General features: G+C 39.2%; 1 protein-coding gene across 1 annotated transcript in view; it reads left to right on the top strand.

The window, feature by feature from the left end:
• FH (fumarate hydratase) overlaps positions 1–13,924 on the top strand; it is a 42,908-nt gene that overhangs the window by 14,551 nt on the left and 14,433 nt on the right. The window contains exons 3-6 of the mRNA XM_059996730.1: positions 5,572–5,682; positions 7,534–7,710; positions 10,578–10,760; positions 12,940–13,105. Of these exons, the coding sequence (XP_059852713.1) occupies positions 5,572–5,682; positions 7,534–7,710; positions 10,578–10,760; positions 12,940–13,105 (637 nt within the window). The remainder of the gene's footprint in view (positions 1–5,571; positions 5,683–7,533; positions 7,711–10,577; positions 10,761–12,939; positions 13,106–13,924) is intronic.

The following is a 13,924-nucleotide window of genomic DNA, read 5'->3' as shown; positions in this document are numbered from 1 at the left end:
GGTATAATTTACATATAACATTAGTTTCAGGTGTACAGCATAATGATTCGATATTTGTATACATTGCAGAATGATCACCACAGTAAGTCTAGTTACTAGTTACTAGTTACATGCCTAGTAACATCCATCACTCTACGTAGTTACAAGAAAATTTTTTTTCTTGTGATGAGGACTTTTAAAATCTCTGCAACTTTCAAATATGCAATACAGTATTATTAACTATAGTTACCATGCAATACATTACATCCCCATGATTTATTTATTTTATAACTGGAAGTTTGTACCTATTGACCTCCTTTATACATTTTGTCCACCCCCTGTCCCTGGCAACCACCAGTTTGTTCTGTCTATGGGCTTGGTTTTCTGATTGTTGTTTGTTTTGCTTTTTAAATTCTACATATAAGTGGGATCATGTGGTATTTGTGTTTACCTGTCTGGCTTATTTCACTTGGCGTAATGCCCTCAAGGTCCATCCATGTTGTCACAAATGACAAGATTTCATTCTTTTTTATGGCCAAGTAATACTACATTGTATTTTTTACCACATCTTCTTTATCCATTCATTCATTGATGGATACAGGTTATTTCCATATCATGGCTATTGTAAACAATGCTGCTCTGAACATGGGGATGCATATATCTTTTCGCATTAGTGTTTTCATTTTCAAGTAAATACCCAGTAAATACCTGGAATTGCTGGATCAGACAGTAGACGTACTTCAGTTTTTTGAGGAATCTCCATACTGTTTTCCAAAGTGGCTGCACCAATTTACATTCCTCCCAACAGCGTACAAGATTTGCCTTTCCTCCACATCCTCGCAAACATTTATTTGTTGTCTTTTTTTTTTTTTAATTTTGGGAGTAGGAGTTTATTAATTTATTTAATTTTGGGAGTAGGAGTTTATTAATTTATTTATTTATATTTGCTGTGTTGGGTCTTCGTGGGTGCGAGGGCTTTCTCTAGTTGTGGCAAGCAGGGCCCACTCTTCATCGCGGTGCACGGGCCTCTCACTATCGCAGCCTCTCATTGCGGAGCACAGGCTCCAGACGCGCAGGCTCAGTAGTTGTGGCTCACGGGCCTAGTTGCTCCACGGTGTGTGGGATCCTCCCAGACCAGGGCTCAAACCCATGTCCCCTGCATTGGCAGGTGGACTCCCAACCACTGCGCCACCAGGGAAGCCCCTGTTGTCTTTTTGATAATAGCCATTCTAACAGGTGTGAGGTGGTATCTCATTGTGGTTTTGATTTGCATTTTTCTGGTGATTAGTGATGTTGAGCATCATTTCATGTATCTGTCAGCCATCTGTATATCTTCTTTGGAAAAATGTCTGTTCTCATCATCTGCCCATTTTATAATCAGTTTGTTTTTTGCTACTGGGTAGTATGAGTTCTTTATATATTTTGAATGTTAACCCCTTATCAGATATATGATTTGCAAATATTTTCGTTCAGTAGGTTGCATTTTCTTTTCTTTTTCTTTTTCTTTTAAAGGCAGCAGACTCTTTATTTGATGTGGTTTTAAAATACATCAAAATCAAGTCCCTGGCTGTTCTGTATACCAAAAAGTTTTCAGCACACCTTCAAACAAATCTGGGCGGCCAGTTTGGGCCATAAGGGAAGCAGTTACAGGGACAGAAGGCAGCACCCCTCCCTCAGGCAGGTGCCTGGCTGTCCCTGGGGTTACCTCCTCTGTGCTGTGCAAGGTGAGAGGGCTAGAGCACCAACTCAGCAGGCCTCGCCCTCCCCCATAGACATAGGACAGCTCCACTGGCCTTCTGGTCAGCCTTCCACAGGGCCACCATGATGTGGGTGGAGGAGGGGAAATAACCATCTTTACAGACATAACATTCTCTTACAGAAAGTGCCTGAGCTCAGCCCATGGTCCAAAAACCTCACAGAAAACAAATTTTAAAAAGTACTGCTGACACCTCGTAGAATCTGGTGTACACAAAGCTCTCAGCTGGACAAGACCCTGAACGCAGATTACTGTCAGCAGATCCTCACCTGCTGTGGTCTCCTGCAGGAAAAGCTAGCAATCTAAGAACCCAATACACAACTCTTGGTCCTAAAACTGGGGCATAAGACCTGCCCCAGTGAGGAAGGAACTGGCCTTCACTCATGGATAGGCCACCTCTTCATCTGGCCCAGGACCCTGGCTGGTGTGGGCAGCACCCAGGAGCCTGGGCTGAATTTGGAAAGCAGAGCACCTGTAGTGGTTGATAAGATTTGGTCAATGGAGAGGAAGAAGAAGGGGATCCCCATCCATAGCCTGGCCTGGATGCCTAGAGACAGATGGCTGGAGGTGAGAGCAGAGGTTGTACCCTGCACAGCTGGGACCACCTTGCTCACTGTAGCTCCACAGCAGCTAGACTTGGTTTCTGAGCATTGCTGTCCTGTGCGGCTGTGATTTCCCACACCACACTGGACTCCAACAGTCCCCTCCCTGCCAACATTAGGACTTTAAGAGGTAACTGAAGTGGGGCAGGCAATCATGTGGGCTACTGCAAGCCTTCCTGCTGGGGGCAGGCAGAAACTTCTGCCTCTTCCCCGTGCTTCGTTAGCCCAGCAAACCCTGTATGGGATTGGCAGCTCTTATGTTCCTCAGCAGAGTAGAGTAGTATCCCCTCAGCCAGGGATGGCAGATAGGTCTCAACACTTATACTGGCTGCTGGGGGAATCTTGAGAAATGAGAATATATACCAGGGATTTAGCAGGAAATACTCTGAAGCAGATTAGTGGTACCTACCATGGGGGAAGAGGGGAAGTGATGTGCCATTCATTTGCCATCTCTGGTCTAAGTCCTAACATAATTCAGGAGTACTCTTCATGAACTTAATTATCTGAAGGATTTAAGTTAAGGGCTGAAAGAGTAGGCTATTTGTAAGATAATGAATCGACTTCAAGAAAATACAGGAAGAAGCAAAAACTCAAGCATCTGATTCATCTTGGTCTGTGGCTCCCTCAGGTACAGTGAAGCTGAGCCCCAGATGGAGATGGAGTTACAGTACCCCAAGCCCAGTGTAGCCCTGCTTCCTGACCCAAGACTCATTCTGCTGTTCCAGAACATTGTTCTGTACAAAGATTGGCTAATACTCTGGCAAGTTTGCAGTTAGCAGGACTTTCAGAGTATAGGGTATCATGTATAAGGGGTGGGAGTGGGGGTAGAGAAGGAACAGACATAACTGTCTGCAGCCATTTTTGTGGATTTCTGAGGCTTAGTCAATGGCTGAGTCTCATTCTTATCCATAAGCTGTCAGACAAGACCTGGGGGCTCCCACATAAGAAGAAGTAAGATGTCAAGAAGGACATAGCTCTTATTACTTGGGCAACAAGATCAGAGAAAATCTCAAAAGATTGTACACTGCGGGTATGGGTGTAGGAAGCAGAAACAGACTCATAAAGCCAAGGGGACAGTTGGGCCCGGGGCCCAGCAACTACTGCATGGAGATAGTGGTGATGGCATCAGCAGTGGCCTCCCAAGATTAAAACCACAGGTAAGCTTGTGGCAAAGCCATCAGAAGCCCTTTCCTTTTTCTTACTCTAAACAATCTGATTTCATCAAGCAGGAAACCTCAGCACCAACATGGCAAAGGTACCAGGTGGGGTGCTGAGGGGAGTGGGGCACTAGAGGCCAGGAACCCTGGCACCACCCCTAAAACACCCCTTCTTCCTCAGAAAATCCTCAATACAAACACTGTCACGTGCAAAACAAAAACAAAGGAAACAAAACAAAACCCAAAAACCTTTAGAAAAAATCCTTTGGGTGATCCCTTGTCAATCATTTGTGCAGGCTAGAGAGGCACCTGTGAATGATAAGGCTACTGCAAAATGTCATTGGCATGGTCCTGGCACTACCAGAGGGTAGAGGAAGTGGTGCCTGAGGGGCTCCCTAACAGCACATCATCCCACACAGAACATTCTCCAAGTCCCTTGTCCTAGGCAGGGAAGCAGTTTCATCGCTGGCTTTGAGCGCCCAATCAACACTCTGCCTGGCAACCCCTTTTCTAGGTCAAGAGAAGCAAAGGAGCTTCCAGGGAAGCTAGGAGAGCCAGAGCTGCCCAAGTCCTGCTAACAGGAGAAACACAGTCAAGGCCTGGATGTGTCACCTGTCTCGAGCCCTGAAGGGCAGGGAGGGAGGGACTGAGCCTCAAATCGGGCAGCGAAACGCTCAAGTCGCTTGTCCTGCCAGCATACTGTGACAGCAGCCACAGATGACAGCTCCGCTTTAAGACTCTTCAGCTCACAGAAGAGCCACTGACTTCATGTGTACACACCCCCATCTCCAAGGCAAGCCCATTTTACACTTACAGATATAAGTGTATGAGCTCTTGCCCATAGGCCATATGTATGTAAAATTGACCCACAAAATCCAAAACTGCAGAGTCAGATGCCAGCTAGGTCAGAGCACCCTGGGCCTCAGCGGTGAGAGCCTCGCACAAGCCAGGCCTGGCTGGGCCGCTCGCTCCCTTCCCAGCATGCCCCTGGCGCAGGCTCCCTCAGCGGTGGTGAAGGTAGACTCCTGAAGCCCCGTTTGGCCTGATGCTCCTGTGCTCAGTGCTCCAGGACAGCAAGGAGCTTCTGTGGCCCTTGGGGAGCTAGGGACTTGGACCCTGGGCCCCTCAGCACCCTGTTCCTTGGAGGCATTGGCAGCCTCTGGCCTCCACACAGGGCCACTGTCAATGAGGGGGCCCTGGCTTCCAGCACTCAGGTCCTGCACCCTCCAGCTGCTGCATTTTCATTTTTTTGACGTTTGCTTTGCTGTGAAGAGGCTTTCTAGTTTGATGTAGTCCCATTTGTTTATTTTTGCTTTTGTTGCTTTTTCTTTTGGACTCCTCCAGAAAATCATTGCCAAGACTGATGTCAAGGAGCTTACTGCCTATATTTTCTTCTAGGAGTTTTATGGTTTCAGATCTTAATGTTCAAGTCTTTAATCCATTTTGAGTTCATTTTTATGTATGGTATAAGATAGTGGTCCAGTTTCATTCTTTTGCATGTGGCCAGTTTTCCCAGCACCATTTTGCTACCTTTATTTTATTTGCTACTTTTAGTTTTTTCTAAAGAGAAGGAAAACTTATAATGTAGCACAGGATCCAGTGAGGGGAAATAATGGTGAAGGCTGGTGAAATGGTTATCATTTGTTTTTAAATATATGAAATAAAAACATATACATTATAATGTCTTATAATAAATAGGACGAATGGTACATATGTGTGAATGTGTGTATATGTGTGTGTGAGGCATACGTATATATCTATGAAAAGTCATTGTATTTGCTTTTGTTTGGTTCCCTAAACAAATAGATAAATGATGATTCTTGGTTTTTATATATCTATTTTTAATCTTTCTCTATATCCTAAACATTTTAGGGTCATAATGTTACTTAAGTTATTGTTTTATGTACCTGCATAAGATAGTAATCTTAAACTTTCATGCTTTTTTCTGTACCTGCATTTTTTTTGAACCTGCATAAGATAGTAATCTTAAATTTTTGTACCTGCATAAGATAGTAATCTTAAACTTTCATGCTTAACTAAAGTTGCAAATTTGAGATATTTTTCTGATTAACTCTAGATCCCAGTTATTAAAGCATTTGGCGTCTTGAAGCGAGCAGCTGCTGAAGTAAACCAGGATTATGGTCTGGATCCAAAGATTGCTAATGCAATAATGAAGGCAGCAGATGAGGTAAGAGGTGATAAGTGTGTTTACTTAATGGCATCAGACCCATATTAACTGCTGGATAATGATAAGTGCTGACACGAGGAAAGGGGCACTGTCAATTCTTTAGTTAATGAGTTTCAGCATAGGATGGCAGCATTATTATTTGGTGAGGATATTAATATGGCGCTTAAAATATTGTGGCAAATTTTCTGGGTGATTTTATACCTTTTATTTTTAATTTTCTTTACTTTTCCTTTTAATTTATATAGTTTAAAGAAAACTTTGAAGAGATACCCTTTGAACTTACATATTTGATTTCTTGTTTTATGTATAGATGATTCCTTTTAAAGCTAGTTGGTTATTTGATACTATGTGTGGAGAATGTAATTTCACTATTTCACTAATAACATAATTAATTGCTTACGCAATTAAAGATAAGCAGTCAGAGATAACAGTTTAAAAGCTCTGAATATAATGTTGTTCATTGCAGTACTATTTATTATAACAGCTGCTTATGTAAGTTATATTGTGAAGCCATGGAAATTTAGTTTTTTAAAGAATGTCATAGAACAAACCCTACCATATAAGAAGTGGGGAGGAAAGATTGCAAAATGCATGTATTTTATGATCCTAATTTTATTTAGAAAAAATGAACAGAAAAATATGTTTTTCTACATCTATATATGTACTCCCATTGCTGAAAGTAGAGACTAGAAGGTGATGCCAAAATGCTAATCATCTTTATTTCTGAGGGTAGAACTATGATGACTATTATGCTTTTCTTAGTTCTCAGAATTTTTTACACTGATCACCTGTTATTTTTATACAACTAGGAAAAAAGTTTTACTTTAAAGTGAATCAGTTGTTTAAGGTAATAGATTTCTAAAGTGCATGCTGATTTTTTTTAAGCTAAAATCATTCCAGAAGGTGAAGTTAAGCACCCACTCTCTTAGAAAGCTTATAATCCAAAAACTAACAAATTAACTAAAAGGACAAAAATATGACAAAAATAAGGACAAATCTAGACCATATTTATGTCTATGCTTGGAGGTTGCTACTCATAGGACATGTGTGGGATGCAGTAGCTATTAGTGAGCTCACAGTGTTAAGTCACTCGTTCATTATCATGCTGACTCTGGCTGTAACATCTGTTGGGTATTCTTGCTGAGTACCAACAGTAAATTTATCTAGAGACTTAACACATTTGCCAGCCTTAATGGGTGGGTGGGTCTGTCTGTATATTATTAGAGGGCAGTTGAGAAATAGGAGAAAGATATCTTTGATTCAGTTTTCATTTGGAATCAGTGAAATTGTTATACCATTCACAATAGATAATCTTTCACCTTTTTTTTTTAAATGTTGGGGGTAGGAGTTTATTAATTTTATTTATTTATTTTTGCTGTGTTGGGTCTTCGTTTCTGTGCGAGGGCTTTCTCCAGTTGTGGCAAGCGGGGACCACTCTTCATCACAGTGCACGGGCCTCTCACTATTGCGGCCTCTCTTGTTGCGGAGCACAGGCTCCAGATGCGCAGGCTCAGTAGTTGTGGCTCACAGGCCCAGTTGCTCCACAGTGTGTGGGATCCTCCCAGACCAGGGCTCGAACCCGTGTCCCCTGCATTAGCAGACAGATTCCCAACCACTGCGCCACCAGGGATGCCCCAATCTTTCACCTTTTAAAGTAGCAGTGGTTAGACTGCAGGAGCTTCAATTTGCTGGACAACCACGAACTATTTGGCACCATCACTAGCATATGAAAAAAGTGAATACCTTTAAAATAGTACTATAAATAGTACCAACTTAATCATATTTGATTTAATTAGCTAAATGAATATTTCTTATTTTTTAAAATTCATTTTGTAACATTTTGCTCTGCAGGTAGCTGAAGGTAAATTAAATGATCATTTTCCTCTCGTGGTATGGCAGACTGGATCAGGAACCCAGACAAATATGAATGTAAATGAAGTCATTAGCAATAGAGCAATTGAAATGCTAGGAGGTGAACTTGGCAGCAAGAAACCCGTGCATCCCAACGATCATGTTAATAAAAGCCAGGTCGGTATACGATCTTTTCTTTGTTATAACTTGAAAAGAATCCTGAGATTTTCCTTGTAAAACAGGCATTAACTTTTTTTTTAATGAGGTTTTTTTTTTTTCTTTAAATTTATTTATTTTTGGCTGCATTGGGTCTTCATTACTGTGCATGGGCTTCTCATTGTGGTGGCTTCTCTTGTTGCAGAGCACGGCTCTAGGGCGCAAAGGCTTCAGTAGTTGTGGCTCACGGGCTGTAGAGCACAGGCTCAGTAGTTGTGGTGCACGGGCTTAGTTGCTCCGCGGCATGTGGGATCTTCCCAGACCAGGGCTCGAACCTGTGTCCCCTGCATTAGCAGGAGGATTCTTAACCTCTGCGCCACCAGGGAAGCCCCAGGCATTAACTTTTGACAGGGAGTGTTCATTCTGCTTATATTCTTTAATGGAAAGGACTTCTCCTTATTTCTTTTAGGAATCTTGAGTCTATGTCTTAAATTTTCATAAAAAGCACCTTTAGGGAAAAAAATCACTTTTAGGACACCTGAATTTAGTATATATATATATTTTCGCTGTTTGATTTATATTTTAAAAACTCTTTCTTTTGAAATATAAAATTATTTATAAGAATTGCAAAGATATTTCAGAGTTCCTATATACCCTTCACCCAGCTACCCTTAATATTAAATATTTTACATAGCCCTGGTACATTTGTCACACTAAGAAATTAACATTGGTACAATACTCTTAATTAAACAGGCTTTATTAGGATTTCCCTAGTTTTCTGTTGATCTCTTTTTTCTCTTAACCAGGATCCAGTCCATGCTCCACATTGTATTTAGTCATCATATCCCCTTAGTCTCCTCTAATATATGAGAGCTTGTCTTTTGTCTTTGTGACTCTTGAAAGCAGTGGCCAGGTATTTAATAGAATGTCCCTCAATATGGGTTTGTCTGTTGTTTTCTCATGATTAGACTGAGACTGGATTTTTGGAAAGACTTATAGAAATGAAGGGCTCTTCTTGCATCGTATCAGGGGTACATGATAGCAACATGACTTGGTACTGGTGATGTTAACTTGAATCACTTGTTTAAGATGGTGTCTCCCTGGTTTCTCCATCTTCTATTCTCTATTTGGTAGAAGTAAGCCACTGTGTCCGGCCTATACTCCAGCTACTACACTTAAGCTCCACTTCCTAAACGGAAGAGTATCAAGAAATTTTTGGACATGTGTTAAGATCACCACAGAATTAATAGAGAACTTTGAGGCTATTCTAATAGCCTCTTTCTCCTTAAACTTTTGCCTATTCATTTTAACATTCATCAATGGATCTTGCCAATAACAACTACATTAGTGTTTCAGTAGTGATTTTCTGTTTCCCTCATTCTTTCTACATTTATTAATTGAAATTTTTCTGTAAGGAATACTGTCTTCTCTCTCCCCTGACATTTATTTATTTAATCATTTATGTATATCAGTATGAATTCATTAATATTTTTTTCTTAAGGTTATAATCCAATATTTTTGATATTTATATTGCTACTCATATTGTTGCCACAGAGCCACAGCTTGTTGGCTCCTGTGTCCTTTGGACATGCCACCATCCTTTTTCTTTTTTAAGGCACTGATTAATTTTTTGCACTATAAGATGCTCCAGGCTTCTCATCTTGTATTTTTCCTGCCCTAGCCCTCATAAGCACTCATTTTTCCAAAGAGCTCTTGGAGGATCTTATCACTTATTGGGAAGTGATATTTAAAAACCAAGATCTGGGTTCTGAGTATAATTTAATATATTTTTAAGTAGTGAGGAAGTTTTTTCACATAAATCCATTGTATGAAGGATTTTGTAAACCCAAGGCTTGCCTTTAAATATGAGTTTATCTTATTATTATTATTTTTTTTTGGCGGTACGTGGGCCTCTCACTGTTGTGGCCTCTCCCGTTGTGGAGCACAGGCTCCGGACGCGCAGGCTCAGCGGCCATGGCTCACGGGCCCAGCCGCTCCGCGGCATGTGGGATCTTCCCGGACCGGGGCACGAACCCGCGTCCCCTGCATCGGCAGGCGGACTCTCAACCACTGCGCCACCAGGGAAGCCCGAGTTTATCTTTTACATATACTGAAGTCTGAAATCTACTTCAGAATAATCTAGTGTGTATGGTCAGATGGAGGAGTGAGGTGGAGTTATAGATGAAACAAGATTGGCTATATGCTAGTTGTTTGAATTCAGGTGGTAGATACATGAGTGTTCATTATACCATTCATCCTACTTTTGTAAGTAGTTTGATAATGTCCATAATACAAAGTTTAACAAATGAGTAATGAATATATTTTTTTAAATAGCATCGTAATTTAAAAGTATGGGTTTACAGTTGAGGAAAGAGCATGGAGTTTAGACTACCTGGTCAGGTCCCAGTTCTGCCAACTGTAAAAATTTTGGCAAGTCACATAATTTCTTTGACAGTTTAGCTTTTCTATTTTTAAAGTGGTGACCTACCTCACAGAATTTTCCTCAAGTTTAGTAAAGGAAGAAGTGTTTGTGAAAGACTGTATGTGCTATTTAACTGTAAGATATTTTATTATTGCTATCCTTACATACATTTGCTAGTTGTACTTCTCTATGTCTTGCTGTCATTTCTTAGCAGGCAGATAGAGTAACATATAATACATTCATTGTAGGTGGTATATGTAATACAGTCCTAAATACCTTCCACAAAGGAAATCAGGTTGCTTCTTACTTGATCCTAAGTGACTTGCCACAGGTAAATGTAATTGAGTACTAAATATGCCAAGTTTTGAGTAGTCATTTAGTGAGATTTTTAATTGAGGCATTCAAGTTTGGTTTATTTTTGCCTCTGATTTAACATTTTACATTTCTTTTGAAAATTTTCCAACAGAGCTCAAATGATACTTTTCCCACAGCAATGCATATTGCTGCTGCAGTAGAAGTTCATGAAGTACTGCTACCAGGACTACAGAAGCTACATGATGCCCTTGATGCAAAATCCAAAGAATTTGCCCAGATCATCAAAATTGGGCGTACTCATACACAGGATGCTGTTCCACTTACTCTTGGGCAGGTATATTGCGTGCAATTAGATTTGGTTCAATTGCGGGCTTGGTACAAACGGCCAGCGTATTACCCTCTAAATCACACTGGTTTAAAAGGCCAAATTTATAACAATTCAGTTCAGTGACAGATGATTCTGCATTAACCAGTCAGTAGTTTTTATTGGTATCCACTCAGAAGAGCAGAGCATACTGGCTATGAGCCAGACTCCACATCAGTCTACTTGAGTTCAAATCTTACTTTGCTATGTGCAAACTATTGGACCTTAGGAAAATTATTTAGGCTTTCTGTGCATCAGTTTTCTGAGCTGTAGAATGAGGAAAATATCTCTTTCATAGGATAGTTATGAGGTTTAAATAAGCTGATTCATGTAGAGTGCTTAGAACCGTCCCTGACACATTATAAGCACATGTTGGTGTTAGCTGTCATCATCATCTTCATCAGTATCATTATCATAATTTCTTCCATTGTCTCTCTTACTCAAAATTAGTAAGTTCTTTAAAAATTAATTTTAAAATGATTAAATGGGGCATATCTTACTCTTTACAATTGTTTTGGCCACATGTAAAAGAGGTATTTCTCTCTTTTCCAAAATACCAGAAAGTATTTTTATGTTTCTTTATTGATACTTTAAAGAATGCCTAATAGTATATATTGCAAAGGAAATACAAGGAACAGTTTTTGTCTCAGTTAAGTTCACTCCAGTTTGGGAGGTAGGACATATGCAAATTCTATATCAAGTATCAAAAGATAGGTATCCAATAACAGTATTTTTGTAGAAATTCAGGTGAGGGAGAGAGTTTGGCTGCTGGTTATTTGGAAAGATTTCATTTGTAGTTTTGTTCAGATGACAGCAGACACTGAAAAAAAACTTGATCATTTACCTTAACTTTATCACGGAAGGAATGAGGAAAACTGGAAGTGATTAATTGACATACAGATGATATGACTAAACTGAGCTTGCTAAATTAAGTTGTTTCTTAGGCTGTATCTTATTTCTCTTTACATCATTGGCTCTTAGTACCATGCATAATTTCTAAGGAGATACAATATATGTTTTTGAAACTTTTGAGTATCCCTCTGGATACTCCTTTTTGTGTGTGTTACATGTAGGAAAACCATTATATGCTGAAGTCTGGTTGGGCCATTTACTCAGCCTCCTATGTAAAATCATCATTCTTCATATTATGACAGAAAGTTTTTTTTTTCTCTTTGATTTTATCTTATCAGAAGCATTTATACTTTTATTGTAATTGTCTTTTGAGGTTTTTGAGTGCAGTTTTTTTCCTCAATAAAAATATATTCCTGAAGTGAATCCAGCTGGTGTATATGTAAGTGGTGTTAGATCAGATGGATCAGGTCTACCTGAAAGGAGTTGTATCTTCTAAAACATTTTCTTTAGAGCAGTGTGAAATCCTAGTACTAATCAAAAGTATTCATGATTTTTCAGTGTTTTTAGGCAGGAAAAAAAGATTTAGTGTAACCCTATATCCCAGCTTGCTCAGTTGAGTTCTAGCTTATGCCTTCTGTCCCTGCATAATTCTTGATAGGGCCCTTGCTATGTTCTAAACATGATGAATTCTGTGGTTACTTTACTTAAAGGATGTTATACGGTGGGAACCAGTGTGGCATTAATAGCAGAATTAAAATGCATCTTGAAGCTATAGTCTTAACTCTAAGCTGCTACCTTCTTGTGCTGTTCAGTGAGTCACGTAGCTTCTTGAGTCCCTGTAAAACATCCTCAAATTCCATATCAGGTTTTTTAACTGAAATTGTATGGAGGATATTTCTATGTTTGCATTTTTCTTGAGGGGATTCAGTTTTTTTCTTTCTCAGAGTTGTTTGAGATACACCAAAAAGTAAATAGTTTACAAATAAACCAATAATTTAATCTAGTAAAGTTTTTTTTTTAATTTCCTGTGTTGTTTTTCTTTGCTTTCTATGGAAAGACTAGTTTATAAATAGGCCACATGTTATCAGTGGCATTGTCTACCTGATAGGTTTATAAATTCTCTTTCTCTCCTATACTTTGTTTATTGTATGAATCAAATAATACAGTTACCACTTGAGTAGCTTCTAATTTTGTACCTGAAACGTGTTTTTTAAAAACTTGAATTTAATGTAGTTAGAGTAACTTGTATGCCATTAGAAAATTATATATTCTCCCCTTAATTTCTTTTGCTTTTCAGGAATTTAGTGGTTATGTTCAACAAGTGAAATATGCAACAACAAGAATAAAAGGTGCCATGCCAAGAATCTACGAGCTCGCAGCTGGGGGCACTGCTGTCGGTACTGGTTTAAATACTAGAATTGGCTTTGCAGAAAAGGTTGCTGCAAAAGTGGCTGCACTCACAGGTAGGTGATAACACGGTTTATTACTCATTTCCATTATACTAGTCTGTATTTTTTTCGGTGTTTCTGCTTTGAATTCTTACAAATTTAAAGTTAGAAATAATATTTTCCCATCAAACATGTACTTTGTGTCTATTTCAGAAGTTGTAATGTTAACCTTTTGCTTTTTTAAAGTTTTCCATCTGTAAGTTCATACAGCATGTAATTATTAAAATCTGTCAGTGCTAATTTGCTTACTATCTGGTAGTATTCAATTATTTTCCATTTAAAGCTGTTTTGAATACTCATTTTCAAAGCAGGAGGAATCAACTGATGGTTGAGAAATTCATTTGAATGACAAATATGTTAGAGATTGACAGGCTTAATTTCTTTTTTTCCTATGGCATGCTGTGACATTTCGTTGAATTAATGACCTTTTTGAATTCTCTTTCCTTTAGTAGAGTACTGTGCTCTTGATAATGATAACTGTTATTAGAGCTATTATCTCCAGAAAACTCTTATTAAGATGCAGATATTACCAGAGAGTTAGGGTACAGATAATTATACAATGCTGCTTATTGCTTACTAGCAGAGATTTTTTTAAATCAAATTTTAATCAAGAAGAACTGTATTATGGGGTTTAGAATATGTAGATTTTTTAAAATTTGAACATGGGAGAGATTGAGAATGTCTAACTCATTCTGGCTCCCTAATCTCTCAGAGGACCTTGTGGGTCCTGGCTAGAGAAGAGAATAGAACACCTAAAATGGGGGAAAAATTGTACTAGGAAAGGAGTGTGGAATAAAGCAGAGTGAATTTTACCTACTTTTCCTCTTTACTCAA

Source organism: Delphinus delphis, chromosome 1 (assembly GCF_949987515.2).
Source record: "Delphinus delphis chromosome 1, mDelDel1.2, whole genome shotgun sequence".
Taxonomy (NCBI): domain Eukaryota; kingdom Metazoa; phylum Chordata; class Mammalia; order Artiodactyla; family Delphinidae; genus Delphinus; species Delphinus delphis.
This window is presented reverse-complemented; position numbering and strand designations above follow the sequence as displayed.